At 43.4% G+C, this 23083-nt stretch overlaps 2 protein-coding genes across 2 annotated transcripts in view; both read left to right on the top strand.

The window, feature by feature from the left end:
* Positions 1 to 23083, top strand: part of LOC122691420 (putative protein ZNF720) — a 344658-nt gene that overhangs the window by 204267 nt on the left and 117308 nt on the right. The gene's annotated exons all lie outside the window — the stretch shown is intronic.
* Positions 11664 to 12644, top strand: LOC122692808 (zinc finger protein 239-like). Its single transcript, XM_043900632.1, has one exon. It carries the CDS (start codon positions 11664 to 11666, stop codon positions 12642 to 12644), a length of 981 nt encoding a protein of 326 aa, XP_043756567.1.

The raw sequence follows: 23083 nt of genomic DNA on the forward strand, positions 1-23083 counted from the left end.
AAAAACCATTTTTTAAAAAAGAGAAAAGAACTGCTGACTCTGTTCCCCTCAGGTCTTGGGGACCTGGGCTGGTGTCACACCCTGGAGTCTGAGCAGGCTGGGACCCCGGGCTGGGCTGTCCTGGGGCTGAGGGCGCTGGGGAGCGTGTGCCAGGCAAACAGCCCCCCACCCCGTGGACCGGGACCGCCTGTTCCCGTCTGCATGAGCCCACAGTCTCCAGATCCAGGGGACCCTCCTGCAGCAGAACCAACCCTGGTGCCCCCGAAGGATGGTGGGGTCTCTGGGCTGGAAGAGCTTTGCAAAGTCCCCTGGGCCTCTGTGTCTCCTGGTGGTGGGGTTCCCACCTCCAGCCTCCTTCCTTAGGGTCACCCCACTGACAGAGGACAGCTCCTTCTGCAGAGGGGTGTGGCAGTCGTTGAGATCTGTCCGGGGATAAAGGCTCATCAGGGAGAAGTAAGGAGACACAGCCTCGGGTGTATCCATTCTAATTAACACCCCAGAACAGGACTTGCCCTAAGGCGCTGGTGGGCATGAAGAAATGCTGCCACCTTGTGGCCGCTTTTGGTAACAGCAACTGAAAAACCTGCGGGGATGGGCACTTAATATTCATCAGGCCTGCTCGAACGTAAAGAAAAAACACCTGTCCTCAACTCTTGCCCTCGTAGGTCCTGGGGAAAGAATTTAAAACAGAGCAGATGGTCCAGAGGCCAACCTTGAGAGGTCAGTTTTACTCACACTGTTTAAAAAAAAAAAAAATCACATGAACGCCCTTCACATCATGAAATCTTGTAGAAACCCAAATCAAAACTACAAGGAAGTATCTCCTCACATTGGTTAAATGGCCTTTGTCAAAAAGTCTACAAACAGTAAATGCTGGAGCAGTTGTGGAGAAAAGGGAACCTTTCTACATTGATGCTGGCAAAGTGCTAACAACCAGTGTGGAGGACAGGGTTCCTTAAACAAGTGAAAAATGATGAAACCGACAGTCCCTAACCAATTACAGAAAAAGACATTTCAAATCGATTAAAGTTCTAAATTGAGGGACGATTACTCTAACCCTCTTAAGGAAAATATAGGCAGAACACGGTTTGACACAAATCGCAGCAAATTCTTTTTGGATCCACTCTTAAAATAATGACAACTAAAACTCAACAAAAGGGACTTCATTAGCTTCAAAAGCTTTTGCATAGCAATGGAAACTCAAAATGAAAGAAAAAGAAAACCCTGAACATCAGGGGGGAAATGCAACCGAATTTAAAAGCAACATATTCATCTCCAAAACATGCAAACAGCTCAATATAAAAAAAAAGTCAACCCAAGAGAAAAAATGGGCCAAAGATCGAAATGGATGTATCTTCAAAGAAGGCATCGAGATGGCCATAAAGCCTGTGAAAAGATGCTCAGCATCACTGTTAGAGAAATGCCAATCAAACTGCAACGAGGTATCAGCTCAGCCCTCAGAATGACCATCCTCTAAAAGATCTACAAAGATTCAGTGCTTCCGAGGGCAAGGGGAGCAGGGACTCCTCCTGTACTGTGGGCGGGGATGGAAATGAGAGGGTGCGCCCACTAAGAAAAACAGTACGGAGATTCCTTAAAGCACTAGATATAGTTACCACTTGATGAGGCAAGCCCACTCCTTCCCTTAGATCTGGATAAAATCATAATTTAAAGTGATACTTTCTCCTCTGTTTTCATGGCAGCACTATTCACCAATTCCAAGACAGCACTTCAGCCAAAATGTCCATCAATAGAGAGAAATGAAGAGTAACTGATCTATCTAGACACTGGAATACTCTCAGCCATCAGAAAGAAACACAAAAACAAAATGCCATTAATGGCATGGATGGACCAAGAGATTTATCCTACTGAGAGAAGTCAGAGAGGGAAAGGGAAATATTATATCACTTACAGGTGGAATCTGTAAATTCTTTCAAGTGAACAGATTTATAAACAGAAATAGACTCAGGCTATTAAAACCCACCTATGATTATTTCAAAAAACGTAGGGGCAGGGAGACATTCATACGCTGGAATTAACATATATCTACTACTTATTATCAGACAGATAATCCAAAAAAACAAAACCCTACTGAACAGCACGGAAGCGTACTGAAAGCCCTGAAAGAACCTATATGGGAAAAAAAAAAAAAAAACCTAAAAAGAGAATAGATATACATCTACGTATAACTGAATCAAGTTCTTGTAAACCTAAAACAAGCACAACAGGAATTCCAACAGAAATATTCCAGATTCCAGAAATCTGTATTCCATCAGAAAACAAACACCAACTTAAAAAAAAAAAAAAAAAATGGTGGAGCATGAGGAAATGCTGCCGCCTTGTGGCCACGTCTGGCAACAGCAACTGAGAAACCTGTGCGGAAGGGCACTTCATTATTTACCAGGCCTGCAGGAATTTAACGAAAAAACACCTGTCCTCAATAAGTGGCCTCGGATGGGTCCTGGAAAAAGAAGTCAAAAGAGGGCAGACGGTCAAGAAGCCAATCTCAACAGGTTAGTTTTACTCAAACTTTTTTTTAATCACACGCAAAGCCTCCACATCCTGCAGTCTTACCAAAACGCAAACCAAAACCCCGCGGTGTTGCCTCACACGGGTCAAAATGACCTTTATCAAAAAGTTCACAAACAATAAATGCTGGAAGGTTTTGGAGAGAAGGGAATTCTCCTGCTCGGATACTACCAAGTTAAATTGTTAAGAGTCGGTACAGAGGAGAGGGTAACAACAACAAATAAGATAACAGTGAATGAAATTGTGACATTCCCTATCCTCATACAGAAAAAGTAACTCCAAATCAATTAAAGAGCTTAATGGAGGGACAATTACTCTAAACCTCTTGAGGAAATTATAGAGAAAACACGCTTTGACATAAACCACAGCAAACCACAGCAAACCCTTTTCGATCTACTTTTAGAATAATGAAAAATTAAACAAAACTCAACAAAAGAGTCTCCAACCTCAAAAGCTTTTGCACTGCAAGGGAAACCATAAACCAAACTAAAAAAGAAACCCTTGGAATGGGGGAAGAAAAAAAATGTTTAGAAACAAGGAATTTATCTCCAAAACATGCAAACAGCTCATGCAGCTCAATTAAAAAAAAAAAAAAATCCCGTTAGAAAAATGGGCCAAAGATCTAAATGGGCCTTTGTCCAAAGAAGGCATCCTGGCGGCCACAGAGCACATGGGAAGATGCTCAACGTCACTAACTATTGGAGAAATGCAAATCAAAACTGCGCCATGGTATCACCTCACACGCCTCAGCATAGCTGACATCCAAACGATCTACAAATATTAAGTGCTGCAGAGGGTGAGGGGAACAGGGAATCCTCCTACACTGTGGGAGGGGAGGGAAATCGGCGGGTGCAGCCACGGAGGAAAGCAGTATGGACATTCCTTAAAACACTAACTATAGACTTAGTACATGATCCAGCAAGCCCCCTCCTTGGGTTAGATCCGGAAAGAATATTAATTTAAAATGATACTCGCAGCCCTCTCTTCAGGGCAGCATTATTGGCAATATCCAAAGCAGCATCAACCAAAATATCCATCAATAGAGAAATGAAAAGTAAAAGGTTCATTTGTACACTGAACACACTCAGCCTTCAACAGAACGAAAAAACGCCGCTGGCAGCACCATGGATGGACCGAGAGCTTTGTTACATTGAGTGAAGTCAGTCAGAGAAGGAAAGAAATACATCACTTACAGGTGGAATCTATAAGTTCATTAAAATGAACTAATTTTTAAACAGAAGCAGACTCAGAAAACTCACTTATGGTTACTTTTTTTAAAGGTAGGGGAAGGAAGACTTTAAGAGGTTGGGATTAACACACTCACTGCTTATTATCAGATAGATAATCCAAAATAACGGAACAGCACAGGGAAGTCTACTGAACACACCGAGAGAACCAATATAGGGAAAGAACCCGAAAGAGAATAGAGATACGTTCATGTGCAACTAAACCAAGTTCCCGTACACTTAAAACAAACACATCGGAAATCAACTCTACTCCAGCAGAAAAGAAACACTAAAAACAAACGAAACCCGGAACAGTGGCGCGTGAAGAAATGCTGCCGCCTTGTGGCCACTTTTGGTAACGACTGAAAAACCTCTGCTCATGGGCACTTCATATTCCCCAGGCCTACGGGACGGTGAGAAAAAAAAACACCTATTCCCAACAAATGTCCTCGGGTAGATCCTAAAAAAAAGAATTTAAAACAGGGCAGTCGGTCAAGTGGACAATCTCCAGAGGTCAGTTTTACTCACACCGGTTTTTAAAAAATCATATGAAAATATTTCAACATGGCGAACTCTTAAGAGAAATGCCAATCAAAACTCACACAGGTCAGAATGGACATTGGCAAAAAGTATAAAACCAATGAACAAACAAAAAAATAAAATGAAATAAAAGTAAAACCAATAAATGCTGGAAAGGGTTGTAGAGAGACGGGACCGCTCCTACACTGATGCTGGCAATGTCAATTGTTAACAGCCAGACTGTAGGACAGTGAAGAGGTTTCTCAAGTGAAAAGAATGAAATTACCACACTCCCTAACTCCAGACAGAAAAAGAAACTTCAAACTGATGAAAGAGCTCAAAAGAGGGCTGATGATCTCAACCTCTTGAGGAGAATATAGGTAGGACAGACAGAACATGCTTTGATATAAACTGCAACTCTTTTTGGATCCACCTCTTAGAGTAATGAAATAAAAACAAAACTAATTTTGGGGGGCTCCAAAATCACTGCAGATGGTGACTGCAGCCATGAAATTAAAAGACACTTGCTCTGTGAGAGAAAAGTTATGACCAACCTAGACAACATATTAAAAAGCAGAAGAAAAAAAAAGAGACATTACTTTGCTAACAAAGGTCTGTCTAGTCAAAGCTTTGGTTTTTCCAGTGGTCATGTATGGATGTGAGAGTTAGACTATAAAGAAAGCTGAGCGCCGAAGAATTGGTGCTTTCGAACTGTGGTGTTGGAGAAGGCTCTTGAGAGTCCCTTGGACTGCAAGGACATCCAACCAGTCCATCCTAAAGGAAATCAGTCCTAAATTCTCACTGGAAGTACTGATGCTGAAGCTGAAACTCCAATACTTTGGCCACCTGATGCAAAGAGCTGACTCATTGGAAAAGACCCTGATGCTGGGAAAGATTGAGGGCGGGAGGAAAAGGGGACGAAAGAGAACAAGATAAGGGATAGCATCACCAACTCAATGGACATGTTTGAGCAAGCTCCAGAGTTGGTGATGGACAGGGAAGCCTGGTGTGGTGCAGTCCATGGGACTGCAAAGTCAGACACGGCTGAGCGACTGAACAACAACATGATTATACAGTGGAAGTGACAGTAGATTCAAGGGGTTAGATCTGACAGACAGAGTGCCTGAGGAACTATTGACGGAGGCTCGTGACACTGTACAGGAGACAGGGATCAAGACCATCCCCCAAAAAAGAATGCAAAAAGGCAAAATGGCTGTCTGAGGAGGCCTTACAAATAGCTGAGAAAAGAAGAGAAGCAAAAGGCAAAGGAGAAAAGGAAAGATATTCCCATTTGAATGCAGAGTTCCAAAGAACAGCAAGGAGAGATCAGAAAGCCTTCCTCAGTGATCAATGCAAAAAAATAGAAGAAAACAATAGAATGGGAAAGACTAGAGATCTCTTCAAGAAAATCAGAGATACCAAGGGAACATTTCATGCAAAGATGGGCTCAATAAAGGACAGAAATTGTATGGACCTAACGGAAGCAGAAGAGACTAAGAAGAGGTGGCAAGAATACACAGAACTGTACAAAAAAGGTCTTAATGACCCAGATAACCACAGTGATGTCACTCACCTAGAGCCAGACATCCTGGAGTGTGAAGTCAACTGGGCCTTAGAATTACTACCAACAAGGCTAGTGGAGGTGATGGAATTCCAGCTGAGCTATTTTAAATCCTAAAAGATGATGCTCTGAAAGTGCTTCACTAGGTATGCCAGCAAATTTGGAAAACTCAGCAGTGGCCACAGGACTGGAAAAGGTCAGTTTTCATTCCAGTCCCAAAGAAGGGCAATGCCGAAGAATGTTCAAACTACTGCACAATAGCACTCATTTCACATGCTACCAAGGTAATGCTCAAAATCCTTCAAGCCAGCCTTCAACTGTACATGAACTGAGAACTTCCAGATGTACAGCTGGATTTGGAAAATGCAGATTAAATTGCCAACATTCGTTGGATCATAGAAAAAGGGAATTCCAGAAAAACATCCACTTCTGCTTTATTGACTACACTAAAGCATTTGACTCTGTGGATCACAACAAACTGTGGAAAATTCTTAAACAGATGAGAATACCAGACCACCTTAGCTGCCCCCTGAGAAACCTGTATGCAGGTCAAGAAGCAACAGTTAGAACCGGACATGGAACAACAGACTGGTTCCAAATTGGGAAAGGAGAATGTCAAGGCTGTATATCATCACCCTGCTTATTTAATGCATATGCAGTGTACACTCTGGAGAGAAACTCTAGTAATGTAATAAGTGATGAAAGAGGTTTATGCCAAATGTAGTTTAGAAAACAGGAGAGGGTTTATACAAGAAAGACAAGTGAATGATGTTAAAAAAAAAAAAGTAGCAAAGTATTTAATCAAATCTAAATAAATATCAAAGAATGTATTGGAATTAATTCCATGTATCAAAGTAAGACAAAGGATTGTTCTAAATTTTCAATAGTTATGTCATTTGCTTATTAAGGATAAGACAATGATAGTTCACTGGAATCTTGATGTATCTTTATCATATCAACCGAAGTCATGAATATTAGTTTACATGTTTGCGATAACGTCATCTCTGATAACCCTAGAAAAGTATGTGAAAGGCTTCCCAGAAGAGTCATGTAGCTAGTTACATCTGTTTATTAAATGATTAGCCTCTATTTTGTAACCACAGAAGTCACAATTCTCAGATCATTGTATCAGAGAAATGAATATTGTTGTCTATGTTTGTAAATCTGTATTTTAATTAAGGTCATGCAGTGGATTGTAAAAGGTTTTATTATGACTATGTGTGATATTCATATATGTTAATTAAAATTGAATGGTTTCTGCCAATAAAGTTGATGTGTAATGAATGAAGTGTTAACCCACCGCCAACATTAACCTCTCCCACCTTCTTTAGGGTTACGGGGGAGAGATTGTAATAATAAACTATTAGGTAGCACAGAGGATAGCATCTGTAACAATTAGTTACCTTACTACCCTTAACCCTCAAATAATGTGATGATATATTTTCCATCATTTCTACATGTACCTTCCCCTGCGCCCCCGTAACTGCTGGGGCATGGAGACGGTTCTAATAAGAAGGATCATACAGAGTACTGTTGAGAGCTCCCCTGAACTGCTCCATGCTGTTGCTGCCTCAGCGTCTGTCTGGGGAGCAGGCAGCCTGCAGGTCCTTGAACTCACACCAGCCAGTCCTGTGAGCACCTGCACTAGATGACCCCCTTCCTTGAGACCAGCAGTCTTGCTGAACCCCAGGGCCTACTTCACAGGCCCCCCTTCAGTGACACCCTCAGAGCTCACCAGAATCCTGCTCCTCTGGTTTGAATGGACCCATCCACACTCAGCCTGGGGAACCACAGCACTTCACCCAGGGTCACTTAGAAAGGCCTGAACCCCAAGTACTGCAGCTTTCTCTGCCTGGTTCTAGCCTTGACCTCCCTCAGAAACTCCCACCCTAAACCCTCCCCTCCTGAGAGGTCTCAGCTGTGCTGAGAGTGAGGGCTGAAGCTCAGGGCTCCTGAGTGTGGGTCTTGGGGGAGAAGCATCAGAACAGACAGGGAACTTGCTGAAGACTCATTTCATGGCCCCACTTCAGACCTGCAGATTCATAACTTCTTAGGGTGGGGACCTGACCTCGAGGGGTTCATATTCACTGAAATGGTTCATAAAGAATCTGAACCATTGGCCAAGTGGTTTCCATCTGTTTCCCATCAGGGTCACGTGACCAGTGTTAGGAAATGACCTCCCCGGCGCCCTCCCCACAGAGTTCTCTCGGTCCTGTGGGAGCACCAGTGTGGTGTGTAGGAAGTGCTCCAGGGGACTCTAAGGGGGGGCCCGGGTTAAGGACGCGGCCCCTGGTCCATTTGTGAGACCTGAGGCCCAGCGTCAGTCCACGGAGAGGCAGCAAGTTCTGCTCTGTGTGGGCTTTAAAGGGGCAAGTCAGTGCAGCCCATACACCCGTGTGAGCAGAATTTGGGGGAATTTATATGAAGAAAGAAGAGTAGACGACAGCAATAACAATTTGATAGATTGGTCTCCACGGAGGAGCTGACTGTCCTGCATCTCTCCTGAGACGAAGGACAGGAGAGGTCGGCCTTTCTCGCTTTTCAAGGTCCTTCTGCCTGTGGGGGTGTTGGGAGCAGGCGAAGGAGCTCTGCTGGCACCTCTGGAGGTGTAATCTCACGATGCTGAGGTGATTCCTCCACAGTCGTGATGTGAAAACGACCCAGGGCAGGAGGAAGAATAAGAAGGAATAGCAGCTTCTCAGGGGAATGTCCTGATCCAGGTGAGAGGCTGTGTCTGCTGTTTCCTCCTTAAATGCCCTGGATTGAAAATATACACATCTTTAATTCTCTTTTTCTGATATTCTTGCCTGGCGAGGTGGTTTTCAACTATTAAATCCTATTTTTTCTTTTATTTTATGAGTCACAATCTGGCTCTTCTCTGTGCATGGGCCTCTTCTTCTTTTCTGCCTCCAGGCTCCCTACAGGGCAGGAAGCATTCCCAGCGGGAATTAACAGCTTTCAGTTTTTCAAAATATTCCCTTTTGGAAAGATCAACAAGGGAACGCATTGGTATGCAGAATTCCTCTCGGAATGGGGTGGGGTCGCAAACAGTCGGACAGGACTGAGTGACTACACTGAACTGAACAGTTCAGTCGCTCAGTCGTGTCCGACTCTTTGCGACCCCGTGAATCGCAGCACGCCTGGCCTCCCTGTCCATCACCAACTCTTGGAGTTTACTCAAACTCATGCCCATCGAGTCGGTGACGCCATCCAGCCATCTCATCCTCTGTCATCCCCTTCTCCTCCTGCCCCCAATCCTCCCAGCATCAGGGTCTTTTCCAATGAGTCAACTCTTCGCATGAGGTGGCCAAAGTACTGGAGTTTCAGCTTCAGCATCAGTCCTTCCAATGAACACCCAGGACTGACCTCCTTTAGGATGCACTGGTCGGATCTCCTTGCGGTCCAAGGGACTCTCAAGAGTCTTCTCCAACACCACAGTTCAAAAGCATCAATTTTTGGGCGCTCAGCTTTCCTCACAGTCTAGAATTCCTTAGAGATTTTTGAAAAAAATCTGACTATTCTCTACATTGGTAAGAAAGGTCTATTGTTTAAATGTGCTATTAGGGGAGAACAGGGGAGGTATTTTTGGAGTAAAAATGCATACATCTGAAATTTTCTCAAGATACATTGAGATTTCTTTAATTTTGCCGAAAGTACCTGAGCAGAGACCATGTGTCTTCTCGAGTGTTTCTCTCACCTGACACCAGTTTATCCCATTACACCTGATGGTCACCGATTCGGGTGTTTTCTGCTAGATTCTCACACCATGAAGTTCCATTTTTTTCTGTTTATCTTTAATAAAATCTTGGAAAGACGTAGTGAGGGGGGTGCACAATCCAACACAGTTAAGGTGGAAACTCCATTTCCTCCTCGTGTCTCTTTGCTGCTCGTTGGCTCTGAAATATGAGCACTCAGCTGTGTTCAGGAGAGATACCGAGTTTTGTAAGGAGAGGCTTTCATTAGTCAAGTCAGACACTTTTCCCTTATGGGTTATTACAAATGTTGAGAATAGTTCCCTGGGCTACACAGCAGATCCTTGTTGGTTGTTTTTGTACATACTAGAATGTATATGTTAAACCCAAAGTCCTAATTATATTCATTTTTCTAATGAGCAGGTCCCTTTGGAGTAAAGGAAGAATCCCAGCGCTAGGTGTGAATGAATGAAGCAGATGACACAGGTGAGGGGTCCAAAGACCACAGAGGAAGCCAGACTTATTCAGGTGGTTTCGGGAGGCCTGCTTCACTAGAATGAGAAGCCTGGGTTTATTTCTGTCAAAGAGGGACATGACCTTCCCCATTCTGCTCTTAAACCTCTGTGTGTTCTTCTTCAGCTCCAGTGGTTTTTCCCTCACTTTCACTGAGAGCCAACCTTCCTCCTGGTGTCTGGGGACCTGCATACTCTCGCTGCTTTGGGGGACCTAGGAAAAGCTGCTCACAGTTCTGACAAAGTCTGCCTTAAGGCCTTTCCAAATTCCTGACTCTGCCTCAAGTCAGAAACGTGTGAGGAGAGTTGTGGAGATGCTGGGATTGGTTGACAAAATTCCAGAAATACTGGGAACAGATATATGCTTCCTGCTTTCCAGTTTCCAATGGAAACTTCAAACATGGCTCTCCGAAGTTCAGACTCAGTCCCTGAGATCATAAAATGTAATCCCCAATTTCTACCTCCCAATTTTTACTTCCTATGAGCAAATTTTAGACATTTTAAGTGCATTTACCCCAACTCATCAATGCTAAAACCATTTAATATATCTATTAATTCACAGAAATATTTTTTACTGTTCTTTTATTTTGTACTGGAGTACAACCGATGAACAATGTTGTGGGCAGCAGAGTGACTCAGCCATCCATGTACATGTGTCCTTTCTCCCCCAGATTCCCCTGCCATCCAGGCTGCCACATGACATTGAGCAGAGTTCCCTCTGCCGTACAGTAGGAACTTGTTGGCTATCCATTTTAAATATAGTAGTGTGTACATGGTGATCCATTATGGAGAATTGATATTTATTTTTCTTGAAAGGTTGCTGAAATTTTCCAGTTAATTCATCTACTCCAGGGATTTTTTAAATTACTTTTTTACTCTTTATTAATAGTTTTAGTTGTGTTATAATTTTTTAATTCACTCATGCTAGCATCTAAGGTGTTCTGTGTTTCTAAGAATTGAATCTTTCTTTGAGGTATTCAACTCTTCGGTATAGTATCATTCATCGTAACCTGATAGAATTACTTTTTGTTCTATGTAACATGTACAGGGCCGTTGTTTTTTACTTCTGATCATACTTGCATCTCACCTCTTATTAATCTAGCTAAGGGTTTGTCAGTATTGCATACAACTGTAAAGCATATTCGCTCAAAATACTAAGTGGGATCTTGTTTATTTGTTATCTTTCAGTGATATCTTCTCATGACACCCAGGGTTTGTTCCCAAAGAAGCCGTGCATAGGAGATTCATGTGTGAGGTGCTGGGAAGTTCTGAGAGCTCTCAGCTTGGAAATCTGTACTTAATGAAAGACTGGGAGAGTAAGGGGGCCTGTGAAGGGCAAAAAGATGTTGTTTTAGATGTAACCAAATTGGGACAATTATCCATGATGAAAACATGATTGCCAAAAGAAATTGAGGATATGTGTCAAATTGGGAAAAATCCCATTTGAAGTCAATAAGTTCAGCAGAAAAATATGTTTTTGTAAGCAAGGACCCATATGATTAAAAAAAAAAACTCCTATTCTCTGATGTGAAATTTTGAAAACATGGAAAGTCATCTAGTCTATGCTACAAATAATCACTCAAACCAGCATGAATACAGGTTTGAATTAAACAGTCAGTCATGCATGTCTGAAAGCCAGAGATTTGAAAATGAAGGAAGAAAATCTCACTATGATCAAGTTGAGAGATCCTTTAGTGAGGGCTCATTACTTTTCCACCAACAAACATTTTCTTCCTATTCCAGTATCTGTTACGTCGATAACAATGAGAGAGTCTTTATCTGGCTGCCATCATTCAATGGGTATCATAGTACAGATAATGCGGAACAACCTTCCATGTGTAATCCAACGAGTGAGGCCTTAAGCGAGAACTCCATCTTCAGTTATTACAACAGTATATATGATGGAGCCAGAATCTACCCATGCCTTGAACCTGGGAATCACTTTGACCAAGACTCAGGTCTCATGAATCATCAGAGAACTCAGTGTTCAGAGAACCATGATGAAAGGGATGAATGTAGAAATGTCTTTTATCAAAGCCCAAATCTTATTACAGATAGGAATATCCATACTGAAGAAAATCATTACAAATTTAGTGAATGTGGTCAAGTTTCTAACCAGTCATCACAACTTACTCAACATCCGAGTATTCACGCTAAGGGGGAACACTGCAAGTGGAATAAATGTGGGAAAGTCTTTCCTCAATTATCAAATCTAAACGGACACAGGAAAACCCATACTGGAGGGAAACCTAACCAATGCACAGAATGTGGCAAAACCTTTAGCAAGCCCTCAAACCTTACTCGACATCTCAGAACTCATACTGCAGAGAAGACTTACAAATGTACAGAATGTGGCAAAGCCTTTACTCGGAATTCAAACCTTAATCAACATAGGCGAATCCACACTGGGGAAAAACCATATAAATGTCAGAATTGTGGGAAAGCCTTTAACCAAAGTACGGCACTTACTCAACATCAGCGAATCCATACTGGGGAGAAACCATACAAGTGTAAAGAATGTGGCAATGCTTTTAGCAATTGCTCAAACCTTAATCGACATCAGAGAATTCATACTGGGGAGAACCCATACAAATGTAAAGAATGAGGCAAAGCTTTTAACTGACACTCAAACCTTACTTGCCATAAAATAATTCATAGTGCCAAGTAGTCTTACAAATATAAATAATGTGGCAGAGCCTTGAAGTGAACCGCCACCTCACTCAACATCAGAGAGTGTGTGCTGGAGAGAGACCCTACAAATGTAATAAGTGATGAAAGAGGTTTGTCCTAAGCATGCACATCAGAAAATGCCAGAGGGGTCATCCTGGGAAGAACGTTTAATGCTGTGAGAAACGTACAAAATGAATTTAAAAACTCAGGTCTAAATAAATATCAGAGAGTTCATCAAAGATAGCATTCAGTCAATAACCCTTTTCTGGTACTACTTTAAATCAGGATATTATAGAAAATAATCCATAGTTAAAACACTTAGAAAAGTTATTTGTTACTTGGACCATAGGATCAAGGTGACAGATGTTGGACAATATAATTATTATCATTGTATCCTTGTTCATATTGACATTATGTGAAAATAAAATTTAATATAACTCAACTTTCAAATTACTACAGGCTAGACCTTTGTTTCTAGTGTGTATGTGAACTAATATGCTTTTTTAAAAACTAATATTCTTGATCTTTGCTGCCTCAAAGTGAAACAAGACCCTTCTATATTAGGTGGAAACAATTTTTATCTACTTTTCTATGGACTATTAAGGATCTTGTAATGTGAAATGTATAGTGGAAGTCTAAATGAAGGTGATGACTGTCATTGTTTAAAACATCCCTCTATGTCACCGTTAGGTAAGTGTTCAGAGAATAATTCTTTGTATTAAAGTAAGAGAGTCTAAATTTTAAATAGGTGTGCCAATGGTTTTTTATGGATATAAAGATGGCAGTTCACTGAAATCTTGACGCATGTTTATAACTGCAATAGCTAGAAGTCATGAATTTTAGTTGACATCGTAGCAATCAGGAAATCTTCACAGATACCCAAGAAAAATATATGTAACCTTTTCCTGAAAGGTCATGTAATGAATGTACATCCTTGTTTACTAAATAATGGCTCTCTCTGTTTTGTAAACCATAAATATCACATTTCTCTGACCATTGTATCAGAAGAACAAGAATGTTTCCAAATGCTTGTAATCTGTATTTTGATCAAAGATTATAAACTTTGGAAAGTTTTATTTAGATTATGTGTGAACTTACTATATGTTAACTAATAAAAGTGAACGGCTTTTCATATATTAAACTTGATGTATAATTGATGAAGCAATTGATCAGCAACAAGCTTCCAGGTGGTTCACTGGTAAAGAACCTGTCTGCCAATGCAGGAGACACAGGAGACGTAGGTTTGATCCCTGGGTCAGGAAGATCCCCTGGAGAAGGACACGGCAACCCACTCCAATATTTTTGCCATGGGAAATCCCATTGACAGAGGAGGATAGGTCCATGGGGTTGCAAAGAGTCAGACACAACTGATCATGCACACATGTATTCCACCACCAATGTTAACATTGATACAAGCATTAGCATCCCCCTCGTTTTTTTTTTTTTTAAGTCGTCACTAACTGATGGTGAATAGAAAGTATCTGTAACACAGTAGGATGACATCTCATGGGGCTTCCCAGGTAGTGCTAGTGGTAAAGAATTTGTCTGCCAATGCAAGAGACATAAGAGATGCTGGTTCGATCCCTGGGTCTAGAAGATCCCCTGGAGGAGGGCAGGGCAACCCATTCCAGTATTCTTGCCTGGAGAATCCCATGGACAGAGAAGTCTGGCAGGCTACAGTCCATGCGGCCACAAAGAGTTGAACACGTCTGAAGTGACTTAGGATGCATGTAGAATGACATCTCATAGTAACTCCTCTTTTTCCACTGGCCATGAACCTCAAATAACTTGAGATCATATTTTCCATAAATGGTACAGTGCATCATTTCCTCGTTTTTAACTACTGGGACATTATGATCGTTACAATATGGATTGCATAGGAGTATTGACGAGAGTTACTTACACTGACCATAATATTACTGCCTTAGCATCATTTGTGTAGACTGGTGGCCTGCACGTGCCTTTGACACGTTATTCACATAAGCACACGTGCTAGATAACAGCCTGCAAATCCATAAGCAAATGTAAATTTCTCATAGGTCTTCCCTAGCAGCCTTTATAACCAGCCGTCCTCCTAAATCCCAGGTCCTTCTGTTTTGATTTACTCATTCATTTATTTCCGGCTACGCTGGGTCTCTGTTGCTCTGCGGGCTTTTCTCTAGGTGTGGCGCACGGGCTTCTCACTGCGGGGGCTTCTCTCGTTGTGCAGCGCGGGCTCCAGGGCGCACACTTCAGCAGTTGCAGCTCCAGGGCTCCAGAGCGCAGGCTCAGTACTTGTGGGCCCGGGCTTAGCTGCTCCGCGGCCCATGGGATCTTAATGGCCGGGCATGGAACCCGTGTCCCCTGCGTTGGCAGGAGCATTCTTAGCCACAAGGAAAGTCGTTAATTCTCGGTGAGGATGCTTCAAGTTCTCCAGGCAGCCTTGATGCAGAGACACACCTGAGAAAAGGCTCTGGGACATGAGGGAGAAACATTCTAAAGCTCTGATCTTGACCATCATCAGAATAAAAAGGGAAAAATTTAGCAGTTGAAAACCACCTCAATAGGCAACATCAGAAGTAGAGAATGAAAGGTTTATAAACTGTTAATGCAGGGCATTTCAGGAGGAAAAGCAGACACATCCTCTGAGCCAGGACAGACGTTTTACCCGAGAAGCGGCCATTTCCTCCTCTTTTCCTCCTGCCCTGGGTCGTTTTCTCCTCAAGGTCCTGGGGAAGAATCCCCTCAGCGACCCCGGCCCAGCAGACCCCGCCGCCCCTCCGGGCCTGAAGCTGGCGCTGAGCCCTCGCAGACGCGCCGAAGCCCCGCGTTCAGCCCGGGCCTCGCCGGGAGCCGGAAGACGAGCGGCGCGGCTGCTCCCCCGGGACCAGGGGCCGGAGTTTGCGAGGAGGGGCCTCCTGGGCCCCCAGATGAGAACCGCTTCCCTGAAGATGTTCTCTGCAGCCTTAACGTGGATACAAAGCCTCCCCAGTCTAAGTAGTGAGCTGGCCGGTTTGAGGGGAAGCCGTGAGCCGGCACGTTGAACGAGCCCCTGTGGGTGCTGACGCGGCTCCTGTAACACCCGTCTTCCGTGGCTCTGAGCCGGAGCCATCGCACACAGCACCCCTGGGAGCCCTGAGCCCGTGAGGGCGCGGGGCTGGAACCTCTGAGAACGCCGGCTCCGTCCGCCTGATGCCCGGGAGGGGCTCCTCCTGGGGGCGGCCCTCCGTGGCTGCGAGCTGCGCTTGGGGAAGGGGAGGCGGAGGCGAGTGGAGGACAAAGTCACATGATGCCCTTGGCGGGGTGAGGCTTGCTCTCCCAGATCTTCCAAAGTCACCCCGAGTCCCGGGTCCTGTCTCCCCCTCCCCTCCCTGGGGCCACGTGCTTCCGTGCTCAGGAGCTCAGCCGTGTCCCGCTCTTCTGCGACCCCGTGGGCGAGAGCCCTCCAGGCTCCTTTGCCCTTGGGGTTTCCCAGCAGGAATACTGGCGTGGGTTGTCATTCCCTTCAGGGGATCTTCCTGACCCAGGGATCGATCCCGCGTCTCCTGGGTCTCCTACATGGCAGGCGGATTCTTTACCACTGAGCCACCTGGGAAGACCCCTGGGGCCACAGGCATTCCCAAAATGATTTGCGTTGTGACCACCTATCCATAGGTGAGGGGGCCTCCATCTTCAGAGACCCGGGGACGCCAAGGTATTTACATCACAGCTTTCTCTGAAAATGAACCAAAGGCATTCATGGAGGATGGATTAAAATGTGAAGGGACCAAAGCCTTTGGACATGATGCCTTAAATGTGTATTTGATAATACACAAAGGAAGTAGTGATCAATATTAAGTGATAAGGCACATTGTAAGTGAATTTGAGGATGAGAGTTTTTTTGGTGTTGCTGCCTTATTGTATGTGTGTTTCTACATTTTAAGAATTGTTTGGGGGATTTCTCTGGTGGGCCAACGGTTAAGAATCTGCCTTGCAATGCAGAGGAGGTGGGTTTCATCCCTGGTCAGGGAACTAGGATCCCACATGCCACAGGGCAACTAAGCCCATGCTCCCACAACTAGGACCTGACTCAATCAAATAAATAAATATTTAAAAAATAAAAGAATTATGTGGCTGTATTTTGTTCTCTCCCTACTCTTTACCTGATATTTTATCACATCTATAAAGTGCATTAATGAGGTAAAAATAAAACAAGGGAAACATGTCCATTCTTTAAATATTATTTGAGAGCATTAAATCTTTTTAAAAAGACCCTATCAAGTGTGCATGCCCCAATAACAATGTATTTTTTAAAGTTTAAAGATTTTTTTTAGAGAAGGTTTAGTTTCACAGCAAAATTCAGAGAAAGGTACAGAAATTTCCATATGCTTCTTATTCCCACATACATATAACCTCCTTCTTTATCATCCTCCTCCACCATAGGGGTACTTATGTTACCACTGATGAATCTATAGTGACATCATAAGTATTTAGGGCCCATAGTTTACCTTATAGTTCACTTTCAGGGTTGTACAGTTTGTGACACTGGAGAAACATATAATGACATGTATCCATTATTTATAAGCTTTGAATTTATTAATAAGCAAACTTGATAAGCTTTCCATTTCTTTTTGTTTACTTTTTTTTTTTTAAAAGGAAACTCCATACTGTTCTCCACTTTGACTGTACCAGTGTACATTCTTTCTACCAGTGATATTCGCACCAAGGAGGGTTCTCTTTTCTCCAGACCCTCTTTAGCACTAGACTTTTTTGATGATGGGCATTCTGTTGTAAGGTGATATCTCACTGCAGTTTCAATTTGCGTTTCTCTAATAATTAGTGATCACCTAGTGAAAAGGGGGTGAGAGTCTCCAAGAATTAAAACTAACTTTATCTGTAACAAAGATGTACATTTGGCTGTCAGGGAATTCTCCCCACCCTTGGAACCAGCATGGGAATACTAGCTCAAAAAGGAGTAATTGAAGTAGTTCTGTTTTTTTTAGGGTTTGTTTTTTTCTTTTTTCTCAGCTTGCTTCTGGGTTTAATTACTTTTGGTTACCTTTCAGACAATGGAGAAGGAAATGGCAACCCACTCCAGTATTCTTGCCTGGAGAATCCCGTGGACAGGGGAGCCTGGTGGGCTGCAGTCCATGGGGTCACACAGAGTCAGACACGACTGAAGTGACTTAGCATGCATGCATGCAATAATTAGTGATGTTGAGCATCTTTTCATGTGCCTCTTGGCCATCTGTATGTCTTCTTTGGAGAAATGTCTGTTTAGGTCTTCTGCCCATTTTTTGATTGTATTGTTTGTTTTTTGGATATTCAGTTACATGAACTATTTGTAAATTTTGGAGACTAATTCCTTGTCACTCACAAATATTTTCTCCCATTCTGTGGGTTTTTTGTTTTATTTGTGGTTTCCTTTGCTGTGCAAAAACTTTTGAGTTAAATTTGGTCTACTCAGCGATCAGATCTGTGGGTCTTAGCCTGCACCCAGCAAAGTGAAGGAAGAGATAATGGTAAAGAAGAGAGAAATTTCCCAGGGTTCCAAATACATTTTTGGATAAGAAGATCAATTCTATTGCAGAATCTCTGGTGGCCATCCTTCCAGTTCTCTGTGAAGGATATTTGCCTTCTGAGCTAGAGTTTCCTGCATAGAAAAATGAGGCATGGGCCACATGTGTTACACCAAATGAAATTTAATCTTGTCCACTTATTATTCATTTCCACAGAGATATATTACCTTCTTGTTTTCATTTTACTAAGAGATTTCCAAGATTTTAATATACAAATTTTAAAGAGCTCTTATATATATCATATGATATCACTTATATGTGGAATCTAAAAAATAATTGTACAAATGAACCTATATATGAAATAAAAATTGAATCACAAATGTAGAAAACAAACATAATTACTGAGGGAGAAGTTGGGGAGGGATAAATTGGAAAATTGGGATAGACATATATATGCTGAAGTAGTGAAAGTGTTAGTTGTCAGTCATGTCTGACTCTTTGTGACCCCATGGACTGCATGCCGCCAGGCTCCTCTATCCATGGAATTCTCCAAGCAAGAATTCTGGAGTGGGTTGCCATGCCCTTCTCCAGGGGATATTCCTGACCCATTCCTTACCATATGAGCCACCAGGAAAGCCCCATATACACACAGCTATATGTAAAATAGACAACTGACAAGACCTCCCACACAGCACAGAAAGTCTACTCAGTACTCTGGGATGATCTATACGGGAAAAGAATCTAAAAGAGAGTGGATAAATGTATACGTATGCTGACTCACTTTGCTGTACTGCAGAAACGAATGCATCATTATAAATCAACTATGCTCTGTAGAGTCTTGCCCCAAGGCCTCAGGCATGGAGCCCAGAAACAAGGTCATCTCTGGAACTGTCTGAGCCCCTTGGTCATTGTTGTTCAGTCGCTCAGTTGTGTCTGACTCTTTGTGACTCCATGGACTGCAGCACACCAGCTTTCCCTGTCCTTCGGTATCTCCCAGAGTTTGTTCAACTCATATCCAGTGAGTTGGTGATGCCATCCAACCATCTCATTTTCTGTTGTCCCCTTCTCCTCCTACCCTCAATCTTTTCCAGCATCAGGGCCAGTGAATTGGCTGTTCACATCAGGTGGCCAAATATTGGAGCTTCAGCTTCAGAATCAGTCCTTCCAATGAATATTCAGGGTTGACTTCCTTTAGGCTTGACTGGTTTGATCTCCTTGCTGTTAAGGGACTCTCAAGAGTCTTCTCTAGCCCCGGAGTTCGAAAGCATCAATTCTTCGGCACTCAAGCCTTCTTTACAGTCTAACCCTCACATCCGTATGTGACTGCTGGAAAAACCCCTTTGTAACCATTGCCAAAAGCTCTGCCCCCACCCCCTTCCATCATCACCAGCAGACTTAACACCAAATTAGGCAAAAATGCCCATCCTGGTAGCCACTATAGTGCCCTATCCAATAACCTAGTGCTAGCCTTCCAGCAGGAATTTTCTTTGTCTTGAGGCTGTAAAAATCAGCTGCTAACCCACGAAAAGCACAGTCTCCCTCCAGCCAGCTGCATTTGTAGCACCTTCATTACTTCTGCTCCCTGCTCTTAATAAATGCATCCCCTTCTGAAATACTCTGTGTCTGGAAATTCTTTTCCAACCCACGCTGAGACTGCCCCGACATACTCAAATAAAAAATTAACTTAAAATGAATAAAATAAAAGCAGAAAAAAATCTGAAAAAAAAAGAGCTCTTATAAATGAGTGAACCACTGCTATGAAGGTCTAGACAGCATACTAAAAAGTGGAGAATCAGTTTGCTGACAAAGGTCCCTATAGTCAAAGCTATGGTTCTTCCAGTAATCACGTATGGATGTGAAAGTTGGACCCTGAAGAAGGCTGAGGGTCAAAGAATTGATGCTTTCAAACTGTGTGCTGTAGAAGACTCATAAGAGTCCCTTGGGCAGCAAGGAGATCAAATCAGTCAATCTTAAAGGAACTGAACCCTGAATAGTCATTGGAAGGACTGATGCTGAGGCTGAAGCTCCAATACTTTGGCCACCTGAGGTGAAGAGCTAAGTAACTGGAAAAGAGCCTGATGCTGGGAAAGATTGAGGGCAGGAGGAAAAGGAGGTGACAGAGGATGAGATGTTTGGATGGCATCACTGACTCAATGGACATGAGTTTGAGCAAATTCAGGGAGATGAAACAGGGCAGGGAAACCTGGAATGACTTAGCAACTAAACCACCACAGGCAAGAAAGGACTTAAACCTGACTTGGCTGGTAACAAATCTAGCACATTTAATCACTGTGATATCTGACAAATCCAGGTAGCTCTGTTCTCTCAATAGTTTAAATAGATATTGAGCTCTCTTGGTAATGTGTCATTATATTTTGGGCTTCCCTGGTGGCTCAGTGGTAAAGAAACTTCCTGCCAACGCAGGAGACATGGGTTCAATCCCCAGGTCAGGAAGATCCCCTGGAGAAAGAAACAGCAACCCACTCCAGTATTCTTGCCTGGGAAATCCCAATGACAGAGGAAGCTGGTGGGCTATAGTCCATGGGGTCACAAAGAGTCGGACATGACTTACAACTAAACAACAACAACAATTGATAGTAGAATATTTTTAGATGAGTGAAAGCATCATGGTGTATTTGAGCCTGACTGGGGCTATCTGAAACTCATTATTATAAATGTACACTTTTCTTATGTGCCGATTCCTTTTCTTCAATAGGGAAAACAGTCTCATCAATTTAACAGATCAAAGACATTTTCAGGACGTAACAATTACTGTCTCCATCAAGCACTTCGTATACTCAGAGATAAAGCAAACAATTTTATACCAGGAACTGTCATCTGGGTTCACCATTTCTGCACAGGACTCAGTGACTTGTAGATTCATCTTACTCATTACTAGAAGCAGAAGGTGTCATAGGCACGCACACCTGCAATAACCCTGAATTTAATCTATGGTTTCAGTAAACGAGGCGGAACTTCAGACTGAGCTCAAAACTACAGTTCTTAAGGACTCCCCTGGTGCCACAGTGGATAAGAATCCACCTGCCGGTGCGGGGACACGGGGTCCATCCTTGGTCCAGGAAGGTTCCACACGTCCTCGAGCAGCTAAGCCTGTGCGCCGGCACTTTTGAGCCTGCTCTCTAGAGCGGCACACCAAACTACTGAACCCACATGCTGCAGATACTGAAGGCTGAGCGCCTGGAATCTGTGATCTGCAGCAAGAGAAGCCACTGCAATGAGAAGCCTGGGCACCACAGCAAGGAGTAGCCCCGGCTCACCCCAACTAGAGAAAGCCCACGCAGCAATGAAGACTCAGTGCAACCAAAAATAAACAAATAAAAGGGAAAACCCTACGGTTCTTAAGAAAATTAAAAGTCTAAGCTGCATTGTCACTCGCAGTCAATGCCAGGAATCAAAGTCATTGTGGATTACATTAAATTATAAGTTCAGAGCGGTCATGGATGGCTGTTGGATCTCTAGTCCTGGCCTCTCTTTACTAGTCCAGCTCAAGAGTCAGAATCCTTCTTTCCTTCTGTGTGGCTTTGGCAATGGACTAGATTTGAATCCTAAAGAATTTCTTTTTTTCTGAAATAACCACTTAGCCCTGATACTCCTTGTCTGTAGACTCTTCCTCTCAGATTGAAATAGAAAATCGGTATCTGACTCCTTTCTGTTGCCAGTACACTCTGGGAGGAGGTGTGCTGGTTTGAATATCAGCACCTGTGTTAGATGAAGGCTGTCACACCCCTAGATATGCATTTGTGATTCTGTGACCTCCCCTTCCCTCAGAATTGCGATTATCTTTTCACTTTTAGCTGCAATGAGAAGGTAGGCTCATGGAACAAAAGCATACTTGTGTAAAACTTGTAATTAACTTTCTAAAAACTGTTAATTACCCTCCCCCTAAAAAAACTACAATCAACTTGTTATTCCCAAAGAGACCACTGCAGTGCCCTGAGAGGCTTTTTCTTTTATGCGATCTGGGGAGGCAGACAGGTTCTCATATGGAATGAACAGGAAATGCTGAGTTGACAGCTGAGAGCCTGGCAATGAAACTCTTGTATTGTGCTGACTTCTCTGTTCCTCTGAGAAATTTTTCTACCCAACAGTGAGTTCTTTCCTGATCCCTGAGCTTCAGCATCACTTAAGTATGATCAGAGAAATAGAACCAAAGTGCCTGAGGATTTCTAAGCCCTATAATTAAAAGGAAGACCAGCTTTCTGACCCTGCACCACTGCGTTGGTTGCTGCAGTGAGCCCTGACTCGAGTCAGCAATAAACTTCCCTTTTTTGCGAGTTGCATTGTTTTGGAAGCCTTCTCTCTTCCCACTCGGGGATTCGGACATCGGGCATAACATTTGGGGGCTCGTCCGGGATCCCTTGACCGGGGAAGGAGAACACTTTCAGGACAGAGGGGAAGGATAAATAATAGCACCGGTCCTCAGGCAGTTCAGGAAAGTCCAGTGTAAAATCCGAGGCCCTGCTGAGAAGCAGGAAGGTATCTGCAGCAGGAGAAAGCTTTCTATAAAGGGGGAACGGATTGGACGTTCCAGCTGGTGCAAGACCGAGGCCAGCGAGCGCGCTGGAAGGCTGCCGGCTCTGTGGGAGGGGGAGTTCCTCTCCTGATCCTGAATCTGGTGAACAGCGGACGCCATTCGGTAAGGTGAATCTGCTACTAGGAGGCAAGAGAATTCAGGGGGCCTGAAAACCCAGCGCTGTGTCGTCGGCCGACATTTATCTGTCCATGTGTTTGTCTTCGGCTCTCTGTGTTTGTGTGTGTGCCGGCATTGTCTCTGGTCTCCCTTTTCTGGAAGCCTAGGGAAAAGTCCTGTAACGCCTGGGTGTCTGTAGGTGGCAGGAGACGTCGGTAAGGCCACCCCTTTTGCCTCCCTTTCCCA

This window comes from Cervus elaphus, chromosome 4 (genome assembly GCF_910594005.1).
Source record: "Cervus elaphus chromosome 4, mCerEla1.1, whole genome shotgun sequence".
In the NCBI taxonomy this organism is placed as follows: domain Eukaryota; kingdom Metazoa; phylum Chordata; class Mammalia; order Artiodactyla; family Cervidae; genus Cervus; species Cervus elaphus.

Coding starts and splice junctions, on each gene's coding strand:
- LOC122692808 (XM_043900632.1), top strand. CDS start 11,664: ATGTCTGAAAGCCAGAGATTTGAAAATGAAGGAAGAAAATCTCACTAT.